The sequence below is a fragment of the Acanthopagrus latus genome, chromosome 8, assembly GCF_904848185.1.
Source record: "Acanthopagrus latus isolate v.2019 chromosome 8, fAcaLat1.1, whole genome shotgun sequence".
Lineage (NCBI taxonomy): Eukaryota > Metazoa > Chordata > Actinopteri > Spariformes > Sparidae > Acanthopagrus > Acanthopagrus latus.
Window position 1 is genome coordinate 18585750 of NC_051046.1, and position 26418 is coordinate 18612167.

Below are 26418 nucleotides of genomic sequence, written 5' to 3' on the forward strand. Positions count from 1 at the left end.
GCAATGGGAGTAATTGTATAAGGTTTGTCAATAAAATTTCACATTCTATGCTGCGGGTGAGGGGACAGGAAGTGAAGAGTTTTACTGTCTCTATTATAGTGTATTTTATTTTGTCCCCTCCTGTGGGTAGAACAGTTATTTTGTGATTTCTGAATAGACAGCACCATCTTTGAGGTGAAAATATCAGGCCATGGAGCTTTTACTGCCAGAGAAGCAGAGAATGTTCTTCAGAGTTAGATTTTAAAGCCAGAAATATGAAGTTATGTCTAAATCAATGGTATCGATCAAAAACTAGACGTACTGTGTTTGTGCTGTTGGGCAGTAGTTTGCACTCAGGGAAAGATGGAAAGGGTACAGGTGAGTGTTGTTGTTGTTTTTTTTTAAATTTTCAGATTTGACCTTGACAGCGGGCCAACAGAGGCAGAGGTGTGTAGGTACGTTGTGTGTTAGTGTGTTTGTGTAGATTTAAAGGCGAGCGGCTAGGAAGGGGTGCAGACTGTACAAGCGTGATAAGCTGAACCGCAGGGCCAATCACACTCCTGCCATCTTACCCACTGACATAATGATTCAACATAGCTGTCAGCTGTCTGCAAGACTGCAAAAGCTGTACGTGTGCTGTGACTATATGTGCTGTATATCCATGTAAATGTTCTGTATTTGTATGATTGCCATGTGTATGTTTCTCAAATCTGTTTGTGCATGACAATCTTTTATATATACCTTACATCCTGTGATGTGACGTACACCTGTTTGTCAGTCAGGCTCTGCAGAGGATCCTCCTCACATGTCTGTGTGTGTTAGTGTGTGTGGGTGGATAAACAAGCAAAGGTGGAGCCAACCTGCTTCCTCAGACAAGGAAAGTAAAGATGAGGATAGAGAAAACAAAGAAGTAGGGTCCCCTCTGTTTAGCAACCCTGGTTAGATTGTGTTGGAATAAGATTTTGCAACAAAAACAACCAGCGGGAGACGGACATGCCCCCTCCTTTCCTCTTACCTCTTCTGTTCTTATCATCCCCTCCCAATCCCTCACCCGCTCCCTACCTCTCTCATTCTGTCTCCCCTATCTGATTTAGTGCATTTAACAGGTTTTAACCCTACCAGTGGCACTAATCAAACCTTTGTTTCAAAATGAAATGTCCATAAGTTTAATACAAATAAAATGTAAAAGCAAGATTGCATCTTTAATAAATCTCTCAGCTAGGTTTGTCCTGCTCTTGCTGTCACTTTAACTTCTGTGTGGTTTAATATTCCAATGCAACAGGACTCACTACTTAATCCGTCTCTATAATTAGTTGAATTATCATCATGGTGTGGACATTTATCAAATCTGCATGACGCTTCTTGATGAAAGTTTGTTAAGTGGTGGATGAATGCCATGACCAAACATTCCCTGACAGTGTTTTTCCATGGATGATCAAAAACTGTTTCTTGCAAATGTGAATGCCACAGACTTGCGAAATAAGCCCTTGCTCTCATTAGGCTGAGGGATTTTCACTTCACACGGGACAGTGATGCAAGATGATAGTAAGAGTGTCACACAATAATGTACGACGACAAAAAGGAATGAGTATATTTGCTCCAAAGGGAAAAGCTCAACCAGTAAATATTCCCTTTTGTATGTATTCTGTGATAAGGGCTCATGTCACACTGCACCAGTTAACAACTTTCATCATCAAGTTATCGGGGTTGTGAAGAAGAAATCCCTTCAGTGAATACAAAAAGAAAAATAACTATTCATTAGCTAATCTATTTGCTACATGTTTTTAGCTTTCAAGTCACTACCTTCCCATGCGAACTGCGTCTTCATATCAGATTACACATGAGGACTTTGACCCACAGTGAGTGAAGCTGTCACTTTGCCAGCTTCACGCCTGTGTCACCAGCCGTTCCCCAGGTGCAGCAGAGCCGTCCTTGCAGCAGGGTCACAGCAGTGCTCTGCTTAGTGGGGCACTGGAGTAGTCCACCTCTCCAGGGAGACAGCACATCTCTGTTTAGCTACACAGAGGTGACCTCTCACCTGCAGGCTTCATGTGCTGATTGGGAGGTTTTGGAGTCAGACTGTGTGCTGCTGTGAATAACCTGCTGTGCACTAAAAACAGACTATGTCTGCTATGAGCTCTCCTTTCTATGTATCTGTCTGGCTTCTCATCCATTAGTGTTTTCTAAACCTTCTCTCACTTGTGTTCTCTCAGTCTTCATATTCTTCTGTATGTTCCAGATAGGCTGTGTTCACAAGCACTCATAAAGTGGCTGTTGCCATGTGGAGATAAACAGTGCACCTGAGCCATTGGTTTCCAGGCTGTCACTTGTGTAGATTTTTATTAGTGATGGTGAAATAAATAATTGACATCTTTGCATTTTTGACAGTTAGTTGGACAAATCAAGCAAATCTAAAGGAACGTTGCCAGCTAGTTGCTACACCCATCGATAGCTACAGCAAAGAGAATTGTGTCTAGCATAGTGAGCAGCAGCAGTTTTCTTGCTGACCCCTATACTTTTAAAGCTATCTTTGAATTCTTGTCATTTGATACAAATAACACCTTTTAGTGATCAAACTGAGAATATGATAGGCAGGAAATCTGTCATAGCAATAGTCATAAGCCCTTTTTACACAGCAACGCCACGTTTCGTTTTTTGAACTGGAAGCTGTCTGACTCCTTCGGTCGCGGGGACGGAGGTTGTTTTCCGGGGGGAAAATTCACTGAAGTCTTGGCTATTTTTATCAGAAACGCTCGGTGAGTTGCCGGTGACAGACGCTGTTTTTCCAGCAGAAATGTGACGAAGAGTTGGTAGGACAGGCGGGAGGACAGACAGGAGGACGGACGCTTCTCCACGTATAGCTGTGGTATTTTTTTTCCTCAAATTGCCAAAGACAGTTATAGTTCCTGCGTTACTTTTTTTGGTTTTGTAGTGTTGCTTTGTGGGACATTTCTCTTTATTAAGTTGAGTGAGGGACCTGTGCAGTTATCAGACTGTACGATTGACATGCCCCTGCCCCGCGCAGCTGGCTTATCCATTCACACTGGTTCGGTTCACCAATAATATGGCCCTGACACTACCTCCATTTCACCCCTTGGCGCATCTGAAACTTTCACACAGAGGAGGAGGGTGCATGCAGGATCCCTGCATGCAAACGGCAGTGTGAATGGGGCTGTAGTTGCAACCCTGATTCCATATGGTTTCATTGGAATCTGAGAACTTAATACAACCTGTTATGTTAAAACCTATTGTCAAGGAAACTTGTTTATATATCTAAGAGTGAGTTAGACTCAGTTATCAAATCGGCAAATGTGACAAAACCTGCTGTGACATGAGCTCATTAAGCTCCTCCTCTGATCTCATACAACAAACTTTACACCAGCATCTTTCCCTGCCTAAATTGGTCATTCATGTATTCAAGTAAGGTATACACATTATCTTCCTGACCTTAAAAAAACCAGAGTACTTTAAATACTTTATTGTGATTACATAACTGCAATCCACTACAATCATAATTGCCCTGGCAAAGGTAAAGTAAAGCTGTTTACATGGCCTCTGCCAGGTTTGCATTCAAGTCTCAAATTACATTGCAGTCACATTTTTTGTGTGCATGTAAACACCATCATGGTCTCTCTTTCCTCATTCTCACTTTGCCTCTTGTCCTCCTACTCTCTCTGTGTCCTCTCTCTGTATCTCTCTCTCTCTCTTTCTCTCTTTCTCTTTGTCCTCTCTCTCTCACATTCACACACATTTTCTCTCTCTCCTCCTCTCAGCAGTGTATATCCTGCCAGATGAGCATGAGGCGGGAAAAGGAATGTTGCTATGCTCTGCTTACCTCTTCCTCATTTTCTCGCTCTCTCTCCCTGCTACCTCCCTCCTCCCTCTCTCTCTCTGTCTCCCTCTCTCTTTCCGTCTCTCTCTCTCTCCCTCCCCTCTCTCTCTGTCTTTTTCTCTCTCGTCCTGTCTGTGAGTATGCTCAGTCATTCAGCTCCGTGCACCGCTGTTGTTTCGTGAGACTGTAGAGCCGGTGGGAAGCCTGTGATTGGGGAAATAAGCGCTTGTGCCGGAGCCGGCTACCTCAGAGACAAACTAGATACAGTGGCGGGATGCAAGGGCTGTGGATTTAACCTGCTCATGTCAGAAAGATATGGATTTGTGGTGCCTGTGAACTTTGGAGAGAATGCAGTGGATGTGTAAAAGACATAAACAGCTCCTGTTTGGCATCAGGGATTGTTGGAACAACGGAGGACTCTGTCTGATGTAGATCTGCGCCTGAGAGGTCTAAAGCCCATCATTAAGATGCAAGGTGGAGACACGTTTTACGCATGATTTAACAGGCAAAAGATACATCTCAGCAAGATTAACCTCAACAACATCTGTTTTACCTGATTACACCTGAGATGTGAGGGAAAATGACTGGCTCGAGGCAGGATTAAAGGAGTATCCTGTGATGTCAGACTTCACCTGGGGCAGTCTTCTGAGACTCTGCTGAGTAGTTGTGGCATTGTTGGGGGTGGGGGGCAGCAGGAGCAGACTTTATTTCCAGGTGTGTAAACCACACCAGACTTGACTCATCTGATATCATCATCCCATCTCTGTTTGGACTCAGCCCCCTTAACTCATTTTCTCACCTCATCTTCTCAGTAGTCCCTCCTCTCAAAGCCACCACCACCTCTCGTTTTCTCCCCATGGAGCCACTCAAGAGACGAGAGAAGAGACACTGATTAATGTGACTCCCAGCAGCCCGTGTCTGATTCCACAGCACTGGAAATAGAAAGGAGAAAGAAACAGCGGCCACACTTTTGAACTGTCATCACGTGGAACAAGAGAAGCACCATGTGGAATCAGTCTGGATACTGCAATCACATACCTCACGCCGGATATCCCTTCTACCATGCACCCTGCAGGTATGCTATCACAACCCCAACATGTGACCAAACTCTCTCTGTGCACTTACAGTAACTTGTTGAAGTCACTTCTTGCTTTGAGATCGTATTGCTTATTAGATTTTTGTACTAGGAAAACAAATCTGGGCATTTACCATGTATAATCAAAGTGATTCTACTCACTTTAACCTTTGGTTTCTCTCAGAGGTCAATGATTTGCACGCTGTTGGGAAATTTTGGATTGCCATTTGGGAAAGTTGTTTATCCAATGAGTCCGATTGAATACAGACTTGTTTCTTTTCAAGCAAGCCGATATTTAGTGTTCTCCAAAGCAAGAGGTTGTGACCAAACTGGTTCGTCAGGAACATTTGTTTGGCGCCCAGCTTGAACAGAACAAGGAAACTGGTTTTGCCTGTGCAGAATAAAAGAAGTTAGCGAATAGGCAGGTGTGTTGGTCAGTGTGACAATAGTGGCAGAGTGAAGAGCTGTTATCATGTTTCCTAAAAACACTCCTACAGTCAGGTTGTTGAGCTTATTCTCCATACTGTATTTGAAAAGATATGACCTGTTTCCATGTTTTTTTCTTCTGAAAAACACTTGATTTAAACAGATTACATAAGACTTTACTGGTCTTCTTCCATTATGTCCCTGGTCTACCCCCCCTCTGGCAGCAGTAATGACATCATTACATTTATCACAAGGTTTCAGATGTGACCCAGTCTCAAATGAACACCATCAATCCTCATTCCCTGAGGGGGGAACAGACCCCTGCCTACGCCTCTTTTTCTGTCGGATACTGTAATAGCCTCTAACCTCTAAAGGCTGCTCGAGCTCAACCACCAGAATACTGATTCACCATTACTAGTTATTAATGAATTCTCTGTGTGGTTGAGTAATGAGGACATAGTTTAAAAAAGAATAGCATGATGAATCATCGTAGTGTGTATGTGAACAAGTGCACATGCATTATGAAAGCTTGGTATTTTTTGTCTTCATCAGTCCATGTTGTGAACATTGGTTAGTTATGTGTATCTGCTGGAGATGGTGCAGCAGCAGCAGGAGCGATCGGGGTGGTCTGCACCGGGGGGCAGAGGGATTTAGCTGATGAGTGAGTCATACCTCAGACCACTGGGCAGGTCAATGACCTGTCAGATCAGCCAGCTCATGGCAGAGAGCGAGATAGGGAGAGAGTGCACAGGAATCCAGGAAACAGCCCTGAGCTCCAAAACAAACTAACCATCGCTGTTCACTCCCACTGTTATGCTCTCATGGTGAAGTACTCTGACTCACACCATGAATGTTCCACCTGTAGCCCAACCACTTCATGCATTCAGGTCAAATGTGTTATTTATTCTGCATAAATGCAATGTTCAACATGCTTAGGATGCAGATGAAACAAACAGGATAGCTGCTGGATATAAGATATTTACTGACTGTATTATATATTAACTTTCAGTGCTTTATTTTGTTAACACATCATTGTCCTTGTTGGCGCTTCAATGTCATTTGTGCTCTGTTTTCCATCTTCTCATCTTGATTTTTAATCCTCTTCCTGGATTTACAGTCCTTTGGGGGATTTTCCCTTTACTGCATATGTCTCTGTATGAAAAGATCGACTGCTGAGTAGAATATTAAAGTTAACACCTACATTGCACTGACAAAAGGGAGGAAATGGTTCTACATTTGAGATATTAAGGGAACATTTCATAGGATATGAAGAAGCAGACTGACAGCACTGAAATTAGATCTTAGTTTCTCTTGGAGGAAGAAGCAATAAGGCTTAGATATTGCATTTGTCACTCCAATGAAATTATAAAATGTTCAAACTGTTTTGTTTGAGACTCTCTGTAAACCATCAAATGTGGCTCATGAAATTCAAACTGCTTCTTTAATAACCACAATGGACTGATGGAAGCATTAGCAGTATAATGAAGTTTGTCCTCTGAACTCAGTAAAAGTCCAGTGATCCTTGTGCAAGTTAATGATCACCTCACCTGTCAACAGACTCTTCTTTGACTCTGCCAGACTCCGCCCCCACCCCTTTGTTTAATCCAGTGTGTTTACATTCAAATGACTAGGTGTTCATTCGCGGTTTGAGGAAGTCCTTTACCAGACTCCATTGTTTGGTGCACTAATCCAACAAAAGCCAGCTGTGTCAGTCAACCATGGAGGCATGAGGTGAGCGTGAAAGCCTAATGGGGGTTGGCATGTGCGTGCCTCAGAGTATTGGTGTAGTTGTGTGTGGGTATTGGGTGGAGGACTGGAAATAAAATGTTTTCTGAGTGGTTGTATCTACTATGTTTTACTGACTGATGTCAATACGCTGAAATATTTGATAAAACTGCAAGAAAATGGGATATTATTTCAGAGATAAGCAAATTCCGACAGACAGTACGCTATATTTCACAGAATTTACTGAGAGGATTTATTGAATAGAGCCATAAAAGCGGACGGGGAGTGACAGGTGACAAAGTTCATGGCACAGTTCCAGACTCACAGAGCTTCATGAGCTGAGTTACCCACACATTACAGATGCGTTCTCCTGTCTGCATGGAAACCTGCATGTGAAGATTTTACACTAACTTTACTCTGTGTTGTGTGTGTGTGTTTAGGGGCGTGCAGGGCTGTCAGACTCACAACGGCTCAGGGATGTAAATGGATTTGGGCTGGTGGCCCGGTGGGGGGTGAATGGAGCAGATTGTCTGAAAGCCTTTGCCTCATCCTCACGCACGCACGCACGCACGCATGCACGCACGCATACAAAGTGCTCCGTCACGCCTGCCTCTCCACCTATACATACACAAACACAATAATTTCATAATTCACCTAATTCTTTCTAAATGCTCATAATTGACTCTGGTTTAATCTTTGAACCAACCAAACCTTACTCAGATATCTAGATGGCGAGGTGTGTGATCACCTGCTAATCTCCAAGCGTGTTCTGAATAATGTGTTTAACTGATGAAACTCAACAAGAAAGAAATGTATTATAGCAGTGCCTGTTATCCCTGTCCCTGTTATCTTTAGTTTAGGACAGGAAATACATTTGCTTAAAAGGATTTCTTGCAGAGGAGGGAATGAGAATGAGCTTTCAGTGTTGAACATGATCTGAAGGCTTACCAGAAATAACTGTGAACAGAGTGTCATAGGTAATAACTCCCCAGAGAGGGACACTGTAATGGTGTAAGAGGTTGTAAGAAGCAATGAGAGTAATGCATATGACCAGAGGCAAAAAAAGGAGTTGATACTTAAAAAGGAAATTTATCTGTGAGTGTGTAAAATACCTTTTTAGATTAGAATTGATGCTCCTGATCATTTGGAGAACTCATTTTTTCTCACACTTTTCCTCAGCACAAACTACCAAATGTTGTCATTTGCAACTGCTCTCCATTACTGTACTGTACAGTATTCATGGCATAGCATTTGACTGAGATATTCTTGCCAAGTGTATTCTGGGCAAGAGAAGGCATAGTTTTTAAATACCAAAACGACTGAATACCTAGCCTGAAGCAATATAAATGCTGGCCACATGCAGCCAGGCATAAGAGTGTGAGCCAGCTTCACATTACCAACCAGCATAAACTGAAAATAAGACAATTGAGGGCTGGAGCGAGATTATTTTTGGACAGAGGAAGAGGAAATGGCCCTGCCTCCAGCTTCATGTAGAAATTGGAGGCAGAAAAGTACATTGAACAAATGTTAGATGCTAAAATAAACCAGAATCTGATTAGATGTATTCAGAAGTGGATTTCAACTCTGGTACACACACACTTGAATGCCTCTTGTAAATACACAGGAAATGTGCAAGGAAAAGGGCCCCACGGTCAAGAATCTGACCAAGCATCTTATCGTGAGAGTCTCCAGGAGAATCTGTCATTCAGTCTCTGTAGCTGCCCTTTCCTCCTCCTGAGTGTTGACACACTTCTGTGACTGGATGCTTGATGCGACTGACACTTTGACAAAATGAATTCCCTACAAGTCGCTCTCAGGGAGGGTGCCCTTATGTCAGAAAGTGCCGGGCTGTCACAGCAGCAGGCTCGGATGAGGCTTGACTAAAGAGAGAAAGCTGACGTGGCTGTGGTTTCTTTGAAATGGTGGTTGTCTGTGACAGTTGTGATGTGTTGAAAGGATGATGGGTTAACTGTTGATGTCAGTATTCATTACAAAGTTAAAAACTACAGGACAGCAGTGATCCTGGTTTCTTATATGATCAGTGAATTGAAAGTTAGATAAACCAGTTCCAGAGCAAAATGTATGAAGACCCTACACTTTGATTATATCAGAGGGATATTGCTGTGAATCAAAGCTTATAATAATTATTTATTTTTTCTTTATTCGATTCGATGCTGTTGTTTTAGTGTTTAATTTTGTATTTATTTTAAGATGAAACAAGTCTGTCTGAGCTCTAAGAGAGCAATGGACATTTTTCACAGTTTCTGGACTGTAAAGCAACAAGATGTAATGTTTTTACCTCAGAATCATGTTCAGTGTCTTGTTATAAGGTGAATTGTGTCTGTCTCAGCCACTCTGCACCACTATCACTTGTCTCTGCACAATGTATCCTCAATGAGAGTGTAGGATCACAGCGTTAAATACATGTTTACTTCAAGATACAAGTTTTCAACACATAAAATTGTACCAGACCTGGATTTGTATTTACCACAGCGGTGTTGCACTCAGAAACTGTAAGGGGCCCCAATATGCACAAAATGCCAATTTCTACATAACTTTGCTTCAAAAAACAAAAATCGATTCAACAAACACATGGAAAGACCAATTCCATGGTGTAAATTGCAAGGTTAGATGTGATTTTGCATTGATTAGACAAATACAGGCTGATATCCAAGAACATTATCAACATCCAGATATTGATGCTAACCATACCAGGAGCTTTTGATCAGCGTATTATCGGATTCTGATTTTACACACTTTTTACAGTGAGGATTTACATTAAATTAACTTCCCTGTAGAAGCTCAGACTGCATGGAGAAAATTGTCATTTTATAAGACTATAGTTTCATGGTATCATATTTTTGTTGTTGGATGAGAGGCTTGTATCGCCAGATTGTCAACATTTCAGCAGCAGACAGCCTTGCTTGCTTGAAACTAAATACCATGCATTTTTATATTATTCATAGGGCTATAAAACTCTCAGCCTATTGGGGAGCAATGCAAACATAATTCAAATTGATATATAAAAGACATTGGTGCCATTTTTTTCTAATGTCAGCAATTTTCCTATAATCATTAGCCAGATTAACTCAATTCATCACCAGTCTGTTCTGCACAGCCAGGATGGTAAATTAGTATGATTTCCAACCTTTCAAGCTCATTTTACATGCCGAGATGGGACACTGTGTCCAAATGTCACCCTTCTTATAATTCTACATCTGTCCTTGCCTCAACCTGCCTAATTCATGACAAGTGGGAGGAAATTAAAGCAAGGCAAAGTTATTTTCTCTTCGTAGCAGAGTTCACTGAAGGTTTTTGGTGGCTAAATCCATCCTTGAAAGCCTTCGGTGGCGAGTGTAATCTGTGTTTTTTTTTTTTTTTAATGCTGGTTTCATCAACATTTAGTGTGGGTGCTGTGGCAGGAATGAGAGGATCAGGGCTGAGAGGATAGAAGGCAGCTGTGAACATGAACAGTTTGAATTACAACAAGATGAGAAAGTATATTGACCAGCCCACCTAAAAGCTTGCTGGATGTGGGTCATTACAGTTGAACAGTGCAGTACAGATGGATGGACCGTAGCCTAGAGCACCTCTCAAAGGCTGCTGACTTCAAAGGCATCACCTCTGTTGGTTTTGGCTGATCAGGAGAGGAGACAAGATGCTGAGCACTTGTTTGGGAGGTGTTGACTTCTGTTTGGGCCTCATACTTGGACGGTAGGAAAGAATCAAGTCACTTATTCTGTCAAGACCAGTACTAGTACAACATGGCTTTTTTCAGTGAACATGTCTGTGCTGTGTTTTATGAGTACAGTAACAATACTCTGAATTGTCACAGCATTGGAGTGAGAGAAATGAGTAACTCTTGGCTAGCTCTTTACTTTTATGTTGTGCCAAGATGCCTACATCAAAAGTCTGTATTTCCAATAAACGCTGAACATCTTAGCTGGAAAGCTGGCTTTGCATTTTTGGGGTTAAAAGCAATCCGTATTGTTTCAATCTTTTCACCCAATGTGAAAAAGAGTTGACAGAATTACCGCTTTGCAGCTCCCCTTGGTTTTACAATGTTTAGCTGTCTAGTCTGCAACTCTAGTGATCTGGGTCACTCACTCTTTTCTTAGCGTCTGTCTCAGAGAATTGCCTTTAAAAACCCTCTTTACACGAGGCTTGGATGACTACTGCCAAGTTAGAATATGACAAAGTCTAAAAGGAAACAGTGCGACAGATGATGATACAGTTATTTGAAGGCAGTGGGCATAAGGCAGGTGTTGTTGTGTAAGTTCTGTTTTTGACTTTACAAGCCTCAGAATCCTCACCCGCTCAGCGCTGTAGTCACCGCTGCTCAAACTGTCTGGCTCCCATCACCAATGAAGGGTGCTGGCAGCTCACACCTTCAGCCTCTGAAGCTTGAAACAAAGTTAGGTGGCCAGCTTTACTGAGGATGCTAAGCTAAGAAAACAAATACAAACGGCACAATTAAAAGAAACACACTAATGGTAGTCCGTAGAAAAGAAAAACTGCTGCTGACAGTGTAACACAACGTCTCTGGTTTACCTAATAGGGGAGGTTTAATAAGAAAATAATAGATAGATAGATAGATAGATAGATAGATAGATAGATAGATAGATAGATAGATACTTTATTGATCCCGGAGGAAATTCAAGAAAATAACGAACAGGGACGTAACGTATTGACCACCAGCAACAGATTCTTTCTGTTTTCTGAACTACATGTTACAAATGTGACAAACCTTTACCTGATGTCTTCTCTGTTAAGGCCTGTTTGAATTTTGCTTATTTTTTTGTTACAGTACTGACTAAGAAATAGTTTACATTGCGAATTTATGATGTCTGGGTCATTCCTGAACTTTTGATATGGTGCTAAATGTCACAGATGTGTGTTTAATCAGTGCAGTCATTTCTATTTCTGGATGCACATTTGTCCTGTTTAGTCTTGCCTTTTTTTGTCTCAGGTGCAAGGGCAATTAGTTCAGAGCACAGGGTTTTTTTTTTTCTGTTTCGGTGCTTCATTATGATATTAAACACTAATTCTTAATATTAGGATGTTAATGTGTTGATGCACTCAGGGGAAATTAGACTAAATTCTATTGTTTTTTTATTGTAATTATCTCATTAAAGAGTGAATGGTGTTGACCAGACCTTGTTAATGTCAATGGAGTCTACAGTACAGTCTCTGCAGAGTTTAAGAAGCAGTTTTATCATGTGATGTGGGCTGGGGAAGAAACAACCCCTTACTTTCATTCCAGAGATGGATGTGTGGGATTTTGCTATCAGCCTGCTTTCCATTCTCCATCTGTTTGCCACTGAAACCCTTTGAGCTTGTACAGTCTCCTAGGTCTCACATTTCCAACCGTGTGGGCTTCACGGCTCTAATCCCTGCCTAATCTGAGACAGCTTTGTGTGTAATCAAAGAATCCACTGTACATGCATGAAGAGATGGTGCCGTGCAGGAACAAAAACACACATATACAGGTTACACACCATATGGTTACCATCAAAACCAAACAAGAGATTTATATCGTCTTTATAGTTTGAATTTGACATACTGTATGTTTATCCATTTAATTTAACTATCCTTCGAAAGACTTAGTAATAACTTTGCAGTTGTATCAGGCATGAGCAGAGATTGGCTGCATTACAAAAGACTGAGTAGGCAGTCTAATAGGTATTTATGTAGTCTGCATTGATGTACTGTATTGATCTTAAAGTGACAGTTACGTAATTTGAAGTGTTCATCTGTTTGGAGTATCTGCATGTAGAGATTTGAAGCCCCGATTTAGAACAGGTGTACAACAAGGTTTAGTGCCAACTGTTTGATCTTTTTGATGCAGATTGACTGAGTGGGTGGGGATCACTGAGATAAACCCACCCGCTATATAACTTGATCCGAATGAAGAACACAGGCATCACCATGGCACCTGCTATATAAGAATTACGCTTATTTAATCTCTTTCCGAGAGTGAGATTGAAATCTTGTGTATTTGGGCTAAGTACAGAGCTGGAGGTAGGATGTGACCAGGAGGTGGATGCCTCAGCAGCAGGTGATTAAATCCACCCAGAACATTATTGGTATCCATCTTCCGAGCATCGGTGATATTGGTGAAGTGAGTGAAAGACAACACCCACCCTAGCCACAGTCTGTTCACCCTGCTGTCGTCTGGCAAAATAAACGGTAGTATCTGTAACACCAGCTTCTGTCCTCGGGCTGTGAGACTCTTTTAACTCCTTGTCTGCACGCTAACATAACCCCTAACCCTAACCCTAAAAAGTAGTTTCTCTCCTGTAACATGAAGGCAACACAGCTTTGTCTTTCTTGAGAAAATCTGCAAGTTGCAACTTCAGTTTATTAAACTTCAATCTAGCAATGTTCAGTGGTTTCATTGCAGGTTGTGCAGTGTTAAATGAGGTACCATGTCTTACCACAACTTCTTTTCTGCTTGATTCTAAAGAAAAGCAAGCAGACTTAACTATGATTTTTTATTTTTTTATTTTTTTAATTTAGGAATTAACGGCTCAAGGAATTGATTGAAGTTTGTTGACTGTGAGTGACATGCAGGCTCTGCCTGCACAGCAGCCCACAATCATTCTTTGTCAATTTATCAAACAAAACAGATCCTCCTTTGGCTGTTTTATGACTTGCACTTCCCTACAAAATCAATCAAATTGTTATAGAATTATAAATTCTTTCCAAAAAGAGCTATTGAAATTATGATGAGGAAATTCAGATAGAACAGCAGCATATTGCAATGTCATTTCCCCCCAGTATTATGCAACCCTTCTTTAATCTGTGAAATGTAAATTTGACAATTTGTGTTGCCTGCTTCCACATCCATAAGACATGAATCAACTACAGGCTTCCTTTTGAGTCTTTTTCTGACCACATGATGGATTTAAGTATAAGATTTTCTTTCCCTCTAGCTTTGTGGTAGGATTCCACCAACCTGAGAAAAATATCTGGGTCTTTAGCAAACCACTATAAGCCGTCTTGGCAACTTTGTCTGTCTATTGTTTGATGCTGGTAGAGAAGAATATTTGGATTTACAAGAGCTTTATTGCTGGAGGGTGCTGCTTTACTGAGAAGCAGCTCACGAACAACCACACGATAAATGTACAAGATGTGAAATCACAACAGCTAAAAGTGTCGATTCACGTTACAAAGCAGTTGAATTCAATCTAATGTAACCATCACATACTGTATATTGATTAATGCAAGTTGGAGGATGAACTTTACATGTTTACATTTCGGTGTATTTTGGAAGAATTATTAGGTAAGTATGCCTTATACAACCATAACTCATAATAGCACTTTGATGTATAACTTTCTGACGCCAACTATAATACACTGCATGGCAGCAAGTGCAAAAAGTATCTGCTGCGAAGGAAAACAGTTAAGTAGGACAAAAGGGACAACCCATACACATTTCCCTTGCATGTATTACACTTCCTACACTCGCAACTCCAAACAAGAAGACATCGTCTCATGTAAGTCTCAGTGGACTCATCAAGATAAGTGTGGGCCAAAGCAGAACTGTAGTATTTCTCCTCAGTGTCAGTGGGTAGACTAGATTCATTTCTCCAACCTCTAATAAGGCATGAAGTGCCATTGTATACCTTGTTTTTGCCACAGAGGTCCATACTTTCAATATTTCAGCAGCAGTAGCTCCTTTATGTAATATTAAGCGTTTGTATCCGATGAATTAAAAAAGAGCACGTGGGCAACTTGGGCTTCAACTCAGGGATGGATATGATTTTTTAGTGCTGGCATTTCTCTGTTGTTGTGGGAAACTTTTTTAGTTTCATAGCCACATTTACTTCTTTGGTAATGAATGCCGCTGCAGATCAGCCTCGTGGGGGAGGAAGTGTTCCCGTCTTTGAAGCCAAGTCTCAGTGAAGTGAAACTGTGAGTACTGCCGTTGTCAGTCCAAACAATGTAAATGTAAAACTGATAAAAGTATGAACTTTTGAGTTAGTTTTTCTTTTGGAGATTTTGTTGAAACATTGCTTTAAGTTTTTAACATTTGGGATTTTATACTTATCTGAAATAATCTGATGGTTCAGATGTGGGTGTAGTCTTTAATTTACCATCGCTCAGACCGAGCCAGCAGAGTGAGGCTTTGCTCTTCAGGCTTGTTTTATTTCAAATCAGTCCAGGGTATTGATTTAAATATATAAACCCTTAGGCTGTGTTAAAACCAAATCTGGCCTTTTACCGAAGACGCAGGTCCTCCCATTCATTTAAATGAGGGTAGTGTGTTTTGAATGTGGCAGTGCAGACTGCCAGGGGTGCTGAAATAAAGAAAATCTAGTCGGCTACAGTCAAGAAGTTCAAACAAACTTAACTTTTGGAAAAAACACAACCCATTGTCATGTTTCATTGGCCAGTCATGGAAGCTGCTGATCAGACAACCAGCATGAATGAAAAAGAATGAATTTGAAAAGGACTATATGTCTGCATCTGCCAGTAGGACGTCATGACAAGAGTAGGCATTTAATATGCGGTAATTCGAGTACAGGAGTGGCTTGATGTTCTCTGCAAATAGGTGAAAAAAAACCTGTGACTGTGTCATTATTGGCATTGGCAATCAGGCAAAATAAGCTAAATGGGATATTAGGCATCCCTATAGCCCATGAATTACATGCAGACATTTAAATCTATGGTAATTTGTGCAGAACTTGATGCACATTTCACACAGCTTCGCTCGCTAACCTTTACTACATTGTCATCTGCAATTATTCAGTCAGTTTGTCTGATTTTCTTTCAATTCTGTTGCTTTCTCCTTCTTCCTCTCCTCCCACTGTGATTCAGAGGATTGTTTGGAGAGTGGTCAACATAGGCTACACAGCACAAGAACGTCAACAGCACAGCAGCAACAGCTGCGTCTGCATATGCACTGAATCCGTTTGGCCACAATACTGCTCTGCATTCAGACACCTTTGTCAGACCTCACAGCCCCAATACACAATGAAGGGCTGGACGTGTAAACAGATGCTTTGGTTTGCAGCTCAGTTCCAGAAGCATAAGTAGTGGCAGGTGTAAACATGGACACAAATGACATCAAATTGACAGAAAATGTCTGACATATTTTCAGTGAAGATCAGGGAGAAAAGCGAGGGAGCCAGTTCAGGCAGAGAACTGGAGTTGTGCTTCTAAACCTTTGAGTGACATGTTGTACTCTCAGCTACACATATCCAGAGCATACTTAATAAGGAGCACATGCTGTCAAGCTCAGTTAATGCATCAATCAAATAATAAATATTTTTGTCTTTTTAAGATTGTCATCATGTCAGATTGGGTGATCATAGAGTCATAAGTTTCTTCTGCAATATTCCATGCTGTGATTTTGCCAAATTCCGGTCGAGCCCCACTGATGCTGGATACTGATACTGACATTAGAGAGTAAAACACTTCCAATATGCAAAAATATGGTCGGTATTCCTTTTTTCACAGAAAATTTTTTTTTTTTTGTTGCATCTTTGCAATGGTCGATGCAGAGTGGTTATAGAACACTTGAGTTAAACATGTGCATGAAACAGTGGTCAGATATTTTACTATTACCAATTCACTTGTCCAAGTCCACTAAAATGATAAACTTCACTTGGAATATAATAATTTTTACTTGACCCAAGCATCTGTCTCTACATTAGGTTTTGTCAAATCACAAACAGCGATATATCTGTGAGAGGCCAATGTCGGCTGATAATATCTCTGGAGAGATTTGTGGGCTCTGCATGCTATACGTTGAATACTGATCAATCATGGCTTGCTGTCGGTCAGGTGCCAGAGACCGCCTGACAGCACAAACGAATATTGCGTACGTTATCATAGTGTTTATGAAAATGAGTTAACCTGGCTCTTTTCATCGTTACTTGGCAATGAAGGTATGCTCTTCCTTTTTCCTTACAGTTGGTATGAAACGGTAAATGTTTTTTGCATAGGACACATGCCTGTTATTTTTGCTGTTATCAGGCTTGTATAAAGTGTGGACTGACATTAGTCTTTTGCTCTGTGTAAATCTGAGAATGTTTAATCAACTTTTGTATTCTGTCAGAACCTGCTACTTTTATGCTTACATTGTTCGGATCAGTTGACCAGCCATGACAGAGTGCTCACACTGATCGTAAGCATTGAACTCCCAGTTGGTTTAGCCCACTTTATATTCATAAGCAAATCTCGTTCTTGTTCTTTCTTGTAATTGCTTAAACTGCAAAACAGCCAACCAAAGTTTATGACATGCCAGAAATCTGTCTGATTGTACGACAGCCGGATGGCATTTAATTGCCCTCTTATGCAGCACATCAAATGACCACCAATCTGGCACGAAGGTTTCATTAATTAGGTGTGGGTTAAAATCAGGCTTAATCTGGACAGTGTCTGCCTGGCTCATCACTGCTGATCACATATTACATTTAATCAGTCTACGTTCACCCAAGTATCCACCTTCTGGCTCTGAATCGAATTTCTCTTGAAGAGGCTGGGATTTATTATCATTGCTTTCTGCAGATTTAACTTTATGCTTTGGGGATTCACTAGGTCGGAGCCTTGACTCCAACGATCAGTCGTGTACTCTGTTTTCATGTTACAGTGTAACCGTTCCCTGTCAGGCTGAACAAGATGTCTAATTATGTTCAAGGACCCAGAGGTATTTTTGATTTGTTCATCATGATTGAGGTTCAGAGATGCATTGTTGCTACTTTTCATCACCTGGATTAGCACAGTATATTAGCTAAATTAAACATGGGACCCTGTAGTTTCATTCATGTTATTATCAAGTCACATCGATGTCAGAGGGTCCTGCAGTGTCTGATCACAGGGTGTAATTTGGTATCGCATCATGGCATTTAGAAGATGTTTTTTCAACTGAATCAATAAGAGGCTGTCATTTTGCTTCCAGTGGGAAACGTCTGTTTGTTTGTGTGGGTGCGGTTGTGTCCATCTCTCTGAAACTGGAATGTTTTTATCTGTCTCACTCATTGTCTTTTTCTACTGCTTTTTGTTTGTCTTATGATTTATAGAGAACGTGTAAAACACACACAAACTCTGCCTCTGAAAATATCTGTGTTGAAAAATGCTATCAGAGGAAATCTTTGCAGTTATCTCCATCATCCCTTCAATTTCTTCACCTGAGCGCATCGCTCATTTCCAGCATCTTTGTTACTCAATCATGTAAGAAAGACACCCTTAAAAACACTCTTTCAATGAGATTTTCAGAGCAGATTTCTGACCCCACATTATTGTCTACTGATGCAGCCAGAAACAGATTTGTGAACAGCTCTTTCTCTCTTTTAGAAACATCATGACACCAAATTCCAGATTTCCATCCTTTTCTTGGTTGGTTAATTATTTAAAATGCTTTTTATCATCTTTTGTTCTTCTTCTCTCTCTCGCTGCCTTTGATTTGACTCCCGTCGATACTTGCACACACACTCAGTCACATTTTTACACACACAGACACCCAAACCCCCTTCCCCTCTCTGAGACGGGCCGTCAGCCGCTGTGAAGTGTTTTGAATTTGAATGCAGTGTTGACTTGTCTTCCATTAGCATGCCAGCCTGTCAGTTTCCATGCCGAGTCCCTTGCTGTCCGGCTAAAAGCTGCTACTCTGTCATCCCCCCCCCCCACACACACACGCACACACTCACTGTCAGAAGAGGTGTTGCTTGTAGTAAACACTCTAATCTCCTTCTTTTGCAAAAGCCTACCCTAAAATCCCACCACTATTTGGCGATATTTATTGCAGTGGAAAAGAGTGGGGGCTTATTTAAAGCCAAAGATGGCCTCCTCTCGATGTTGCCATAGCAACAAAATGTCCCGAAGCAGTCTCTTGAGGGCTGGGGGGGAGATTGCTTCTGCCTAGTGGCATCACCAGTAGCAACTGAGGTGGACGCCACTCCGTTTCTGATTGGTTGTGATAGACATCTCTATTACACAATCCATGTACCCCACCCTCCCAAAATACAGCCACAATCAAGATGGAACAGCTCATCAGGGCTGAAGAATCCCAATCATGCTACTTGATGGAGCTGCAATTAACTGTCAGGGCAGCTTTATAACCTGTGAATCTGTCTGGGGAGCGTTGTGGTGGGAGGTGGAGCAGCAGCTGCTGTGATGGGACATGAGCTGGGGAGGAAGAAAAAAGAAAGAAGAGATGACAGTGATGAAGAGGAAACGAAGGGCAGTAGTTTGTCCAAAATACATTCATACATTCAATCAAACTGTGTGTTGTAAAAGCAGGATGTTGAGGAGAGTGAAGGAAGGACACAGGCCAGGACAGTGAGAAGAGAAAAACAGAGTGGGAGGAAATGGAGATAAAAAACACAAAAAAGGGAGTTGTAGAGAGCCTAAATGATGAAATTTTGCTTCTAATAGAAAGGAGACGGCAGGCATAATAGAACAAGAAGGTCATGAGTAGGAGTCATGGCTGTGAGGTTGTGTATAGCTAATCCTGCCAAGCCAGGCAGGATGCTCTATAAATAGTAATATGCATGCACTTATAAAGGGGCACAAAGGTTGATTTTCCTGGAATCAATGAAAATATGATCACCTCAAAGTGAAGGGCAACAGCAGTGACTCATGTGGCACAAGAAATTTAATTAATGTTGGTTTAAGAGATTAGAACCACAGAACCTTTGCAATAAAATGGGATTTTTTTTTATGTAGCATTTTGTATTTATTTGATAGCTGACAGCAGAGAGGGTACATAAACATGGAGAGATACTTGGGGAAATTATGTGCAATTAAAGCCCCGGCTGAAATCAAGACAGTTGCATGCATCTAAACAGTTTAGTACAGTATAGTGCCAGTATTAGTATAATTGGCCACATGGCAAAGTTTCCCCCCCATCTAATGAGCTTGTGCAGACACGTTCACTGTCTTTTGGATTGCTGTATTTATTCACTGCTAATGACAACTGAGCATTTCCCACTGCTGCAGCTCCACATTAGAATCATTTAACTGGTGAAACACAGGAAAATACAATATATTCAGTGAGTTTAGCACTTGCTGGTATTGTTTGTCCAGAACGTGTCTACAGAGCGAAACAGAGGCCAGTTTTGGCATTTGTTGACATCTCATGGAGTTTTCACCTCTCTTATTCAGTCTATATCAGCATAGTAAGTTTGCTCAGTTACCATGTGGAAAGATGTTCCAACTTTCCATGATTCTCAGCACCTCTCAGACCTCTCATCCACATTTGACATAAAAAAGTTGAGCTTGCAGTTCATGAATTTTGTTTCTAAGTATTTCTTTTTCTGGGAGAAATCTACCCCACATAAAGGTAAAAAAAAAAATTTCTCATTGGGATTTCCTGTTAAACTATATATATATATATATATATATATATATATATATATATATATATATATATATATATATATATATATATATATATATATATATATATATGGAATATGGAATTCTTTCTACACTGTTTACTTTCAAATCTCCTTCAGCTCACTTTGTTTATTCTATCATAAATATTTTATCCTCTGTATTGAATTATTGATTTACTTACTGTTTAATCATACTTTGTCAAAGTTAATGGCACTATCTCTCTTCAACATACACGTCTCTCTGGGATGATAAGTTTTGGGATCCATTTATCTGATGTCGGCCATCTTCTCTCCCGCTACAGTTACATTATTCACAGTTATTTTTCGTTGTCGTCGGCATCTTTGCATTCAGGTCCACCGGTCTTGCTCTGTTTACTCTCAGTCCCCCTGTTTGTGTGATCGGTGGAATTCTTCCATGTCCACACATTGACAGGACAGGCGAGATAAGAGATGGTGGAAACAGATACTGTACATCTGTGGCAGAGAGACTGCTGCCTGTTCGCTTTCCTGTCGGGGGGATTGAAGGTTCTGTGGTCAACAGATTCTTTCTTTAACAAGCTGTTAGTCACAGTTCAGCTCTCCACAGTGATCAAACTAAAGCAAAGCTGCTCTTCAGTGTTAATGATGGTAATGTTTTAAATATAACTGATTTATTATTTATTTTGAGTCTGATTCCTCTCCTCCCCCCTCTCTCTCTATTAAAAGGATTAAGGAGTAGTCCTTCCAAACCTTATAATAAGAAGCTGTAAGAACATTATCTCTGTGCCCCCATCCATATATCTCAGCAGCCATACTAATTACAAGCACTGAGACATTCACAGAAATTTGATGAAATTTGAGATATTCTATTAGCAGTTATAAATATGTTTATATTCCAACCTTATTGTCAAAGGCTGCAGAACATTTGCAGAAAATGTTTAACATAAAAACGTTAGCAACATGGCTCTGTGTCAGTCAGTCACTACACTGAATCTTGAGTACTGTCGGATGGGTTGCCAGGAAATTTTATGCAGACATTTATTATTCACTGAAGATGAGACCATTTGACCTTGATGATCAAAAAACAAAACACAAAAAGGACCCTAACACATTTAAATGACAGGAGTTCTCATAAACTTCAGTTTGAAGTGTGCCTCTGATAAACCTTAATTTTGAGGCCAACCCTAACACTTCACCCTGCCCCTCTATCTCAGGAAGAATTGAAACACCTTACCCATACATGTGGATGTGCAAAACAGAAGGATAGGGTTCAAGTAATATGAACAAAGGATGTATTAGGGATGGGCCTTGAAAACCAGATTATTTCTCTTTATTTAGGTAGGAAACAAGAAGACTACTTGTCTTAAGCATTGATACTCAAGATTAAGTTTAATTAAATTTTATTGCAAGCATTAGCCTGTTGTTGTACCCTTCAGCACATCTCAGAATCCCAAGCAAGGGGCAGAGCTCTCCTGAGGGTGATCGACAGGGATCAGTAAAGCGTCACATTATGTTATTAACCCTGCATACTGGAGGCAGAAATTCTGCAGCTTTGTGGCTCGGAACAGCAGCTTGAGTTATACCACTGACACCTTTTTCCTACACTTTACCACTCAATGTTGACCCACGCCCATGTAGCCCAGCCACAGAGCTGAAGAGCAGCCTGTAAATAGGAACCTTGTTATTATTCTGATTATGTTAACCTTGCACTTACATGACACATTTTGTCTTCTGTTACTTTGCAATCTTCAGTCTCGCCCAGTAAATGATGACTTTATTGTCTAAAAGACTGACAGACAGTTTGACTCATGCACAAGTATTTCAGTTTTAATTTTAAAATCCGTAAGGTTGCTTATTTTGCAACATACTCTGTGACCCCTAATAGCCTCCTGAATCCCCTCTCTCTCAAGCAACTTCTCAGTGTGCGCACAATGAATCTTATTTGCTGTGAAGACACAAATTGCAGTATGAGGGTAAATTTTTAGGCAGTGCAGACACTTTTGTAATGAGCCTAAGTATTATTCACTCTTCTCCATGCTCTCCCCAATCACAGGGCTTCATTCCACTGCCATTCCTGTTTATGCTAATGCAAAATATTTTCATTATCTCTGCAATAACACGTTTAATAGGCATTCTGCTCCTCAGCCGGGTGAAGAGTGGCTATAATTAGAGTCAGTCAGGCGCTGAGGCAGTGGGCCAAAACGTCACAGCTGATTTGAATGTGGACAAGTGTCGAACAAGCAGTGATCTGACTTCCGTAGAGCTTTCAGGAAATGCTCCTGCAAAGTGGTCTGGATAATTGGAATGGGCTTACACACTACAATGAATGTTGGAGAACGAGCCCTCGTGACTGTGAGTCAAGCGTATCAGCGGCTGATATGGTTATGTAAATGCATTCTGTATTATTCTAGTTATTGTAAATGTCACCCTGCTGGAATTTATTCAGCCTTATTATTGCATTTACATGGTGTATTTTCATGAAAAACTCTTTCACATTTCAGAACTTGTTTTCATTCCTACACTCCTGCTTAAAAGTAAGAAGTAACATTATTTCTGCAAGTTTGCTGTAATAAGACTAAGTCTACAGCCATACTAGCAGCTCTGTGATGCTTTGAGCTAAATACTGACATCCTCCAGTGCACATATTGAACTGCTCTTGGGCAGGACACCGAACTACTGACTGCTCCTAATAGACAGGCAAATGCCTTGTATGGCAGCTTCGTCACTATCAGTTTCCCCTTGATTCAACAGGCTTTTTATCCCACTGGGAGCATGTCAGAAGTGGAGTGTCATGTCTGCCTGATATTGCTGACTTGCTCAGATAATGTTTATTTCATAATTAATTCTTGAATTTTGTGATTCTGCTCTGGTTGAGTAGGCTATGCAGTTAAATTGTTTCGTTATTTGTCTTTTTTAAGTGTGTTTATTGTTAATATTTCTGGCTTTGTTGTGCTGTGTATCATCAATCTGCACATGATGTTTATCATGAATTTGACCAAATGCACTATGCAGTTCCACCGTCTGACTTCCTGTCTGGAATGTTTTGCTCTGTGGGGCTTTACATGGCTGTGGTTGGCTTCCATCACAGATGGAAATGTGTTCTCTCTAATTGTAAAGTCCTTTGTGCTTTTTTAAGGTGCTATGTAGTAGTTAGTTAGTTAGTTAGTTTTTATTTCTGTGTCATGCCAATATCTGGCCCATCCAACATGAGATTACAAGACACCATCATAATACATAACGTATGTCAGATTCCCAGGTCTTGTTTGCAAGTGCAGTCCATTTACCCATTACATGCTGAAAGTGACATCATGATATCCACCATTTTTACCTTCTTAGTCTAGTAGCTTGCTGACATGGACAGGGTAGTGTAATGATATTACATTGTTATTGTGATACTGTACATGACTATATATTGTCTTATAGTCGTTAATCGTGATATGAAAAATATTGCCTGGTTTTTAAGGCTACATTACAGTAAAGTTAATTTTCTGAATTAACCAGACTTTTGTACTTGTTCTTAACCCATTCAGTCACAATATTCATGAAACTGATGATTATTACCCAAAATTCTCATTTTGCAAAAGTAGCAATACTCAGCCCTACAGCATTGTTGCATCTATCTATCTATCTATCTATCTGTCTATCTATCTATCTATCTATCTATCTATCTATCTATCTATCTATCTGTCTATCTGTCTATCTGTCTATCTATCTGTCTATCGTGGTGATGGTGCTTGATGACAAATTCAGAAGGAGCACAGAAGTTACGACATGGTTTTCTGGGGGGACCATGACTTGCAATCCAGTAGACGTCCAGACATTTCATTTACTACCACAAATGTCAACCCTCTCCTGCTGCTAGCAAAAAAACTCATGGGGCCTAAAAGTCATTGGGGTTTATCTTCTGGGGACCACATATGTCTGTTATGGATGTCATAGCAATCTATGCAATAGTTGATAGGATATTTTCTATGAACTGACTGACTGACTCTGCCATCCTTTCCTCACCACACCACTATTATGGGGGAAAAAAAAATGTTGGTTGTTTATTGCAGCCATCTTGATGCGGAGGACAATAGAAGCACATCTGTTCAACTTGAAAACACTGATCATTAACAACAGTTTCGAAAATGAGATCCAGTGGGAACCAGAGCCTGATACACAGATATGCTGAATTTTAGTCATTTTTCTGCATCAGCCATCTGCATCCATGTGGTGAAAATTAAACTGGCTTGTTAACATTGCTCATTCAAATTTATGAGTACAGATTGCTCCAAGCTTGTGTGCCCATTGCAGGTCGAAAAGATTTTGAATAATGAATACTGATCATTTCACTTACTCATTTTGGGGGATGACAAAGAAAAATGTTCTTACGTTCATCAGAACATTCAATCTGCAACTGAGTTTTACTTCAAACTCTTCTAACTCATTTTCTTTTGCTCCTAATTAATCAACAGTATGATCTACAGTTTACTGAAGTGACGATTGATTCTGCAACACCTGCTAGAAAAGGGTTTGGCATGTGTCAGGGTTTAGTGTGCTGTAAATCACTCAAACAAATAATGAAACCATCTCAGCAAAAAGCTAATTTATAGCATAGCGGCACTGTGAAAACATTCACCCTACTTCATACAGTGCCAGGACTCATTTTGTCACCATATGATGCGTTGGAGGCGTGTTTGCGGTGTTGTTCAAAGACCTGCTGGGCAGCACTGTGAAGTCTTTGCCTTTTGTGGGTTGTCAGCTCCGACAATGGTGTCTATGTGAAGTATTTATTTTGTGAGACGAGTCCTACAACCACAACACAGGGATGAGAGGTGTTCAGTGTTTTACTGCCACTTTGACTATGTCTATTGGCAAGATTAGAAATTGTGGGAAGGGATCCAGACTATCATTACTGTCAGTATTAACATTTAAACTGCAGAGCTCTTTTTCACCGTATGGACTGCCGTAACTTCATTATCATGGAGTAATAATGGTTATTATAAGGAGACAGTAATTACCGCATTAAAGATTTATAATTAAACAGTTATGTTTTCATCTAATATGACAGCAGGTGGATGGTGAAAAAAAGTTTTATTCGCTTGTTTATTTTAAGTCAGTGACCCAGTAATTTCTTTATATTTCTGGACTCATTTCAAAAATAACCTGAGAGCTGCCATTAGTCAGTTGAAAGAAATTTGATTGCCAGCTGTAAAGATAATCAGTTGTTTCAGTCATTTTTCATACAAACATGTCAAACATTTGCCAGTTCCAGCTTTTTAGATGTAAGGATATATGACAGTAAATGAAGGGTCAATGCGTTTTGGCTGTTGCTTGGACAACAAAAAAATGTGCCTTTTTTTGAGGGGAAGCTAGAGCAATGCGCAGTTTTTAGGGCTAGTGGCAAAGCCAATATTAGGGAATATAAAATTCCACTAGTGACATAGCTGATGTACACACATTCTTTGCAGTGATCCCTCAAATGTGGTTATCAGACATAAAATTGCAGTTTTGTTGATGGCACTGATGGGCAGGTGGAGTTTATTTCTGTCTGGGTGTTGGCAGCAAAGTCTCCATTCCAGTGATGCCAGTGATGTCAGCAATGCCCGTGTCTGCCTCAGTTATTACTGGCACAGTGTTGTCCTCTGTTTGCCAGTAGTGCTGAGCGACTGCCCTGTCTCTGCCAGTCCCACCTCATCCCCTCTGTGCTGCTGGAGATGCTTTTTATTTTACTGGGTCACACTGCAACTAGAGATGAGGGAGCTGCCTGGCATAAAAGTGCTGTGATGTAATGAGCAAAATGATGCATCACTCATCAGCTCCTAAAGGCATGAGGTCACACACTGGGTTGTAATCAGCTCTACTTTGCCTATACTTCCTGTCGGAACGATAAATAATGTTTGTGACAAGGAGCTAGATGAGTGGGAGATTATGCAGGGGTTGAGTCACTGATGAGCTTAAGAGTCAGCTGCATTATGCCAGCTGTAGATGCAGATGTAGTCGTCTTTGTGTTAAAGAACTGAATCTTGTTCTATTTAGATATGGAAAAAAAATCCTGTTTGATTCACTGAAGC

At 40.6% G+C, this 26418-nt stretch overlaps 1 protein-coding gene across 5 annotated transcripts in view; it reads left to right on the forward strand.

Annotated features, from left to right (window-relative positions):
* The window catches only part of LOC119023917 (pleckstrin homology domain-containing family A member 7-like), a 135927-nt gene that overhangs the window by 32304 nt on the left and 77205 nt on the right, over positions 1–26418 (forward strand). Inside the window, exon 1 of one of the 5 annotated variants that reach the window (XM_037106219.1) lies at positions 4624–4886. The exons of 3 other annotated variants lie outside the window; for them this stretch is intronic. In XM_037106219.1, coding sequence (XP_036962114.1) covers positions 4816–4886 — 71 coding nt within the window. In that variant the 5' untranslated portion in view covers positions 4624–4815. Of the gene's footprint in view, positions 1–4623; positions 4887–6931; positions 7044–26418 lie in introns of those variants that run through there. One more of the 5 variants, XM_037106220.1, reaches the window with a different exon arrangement.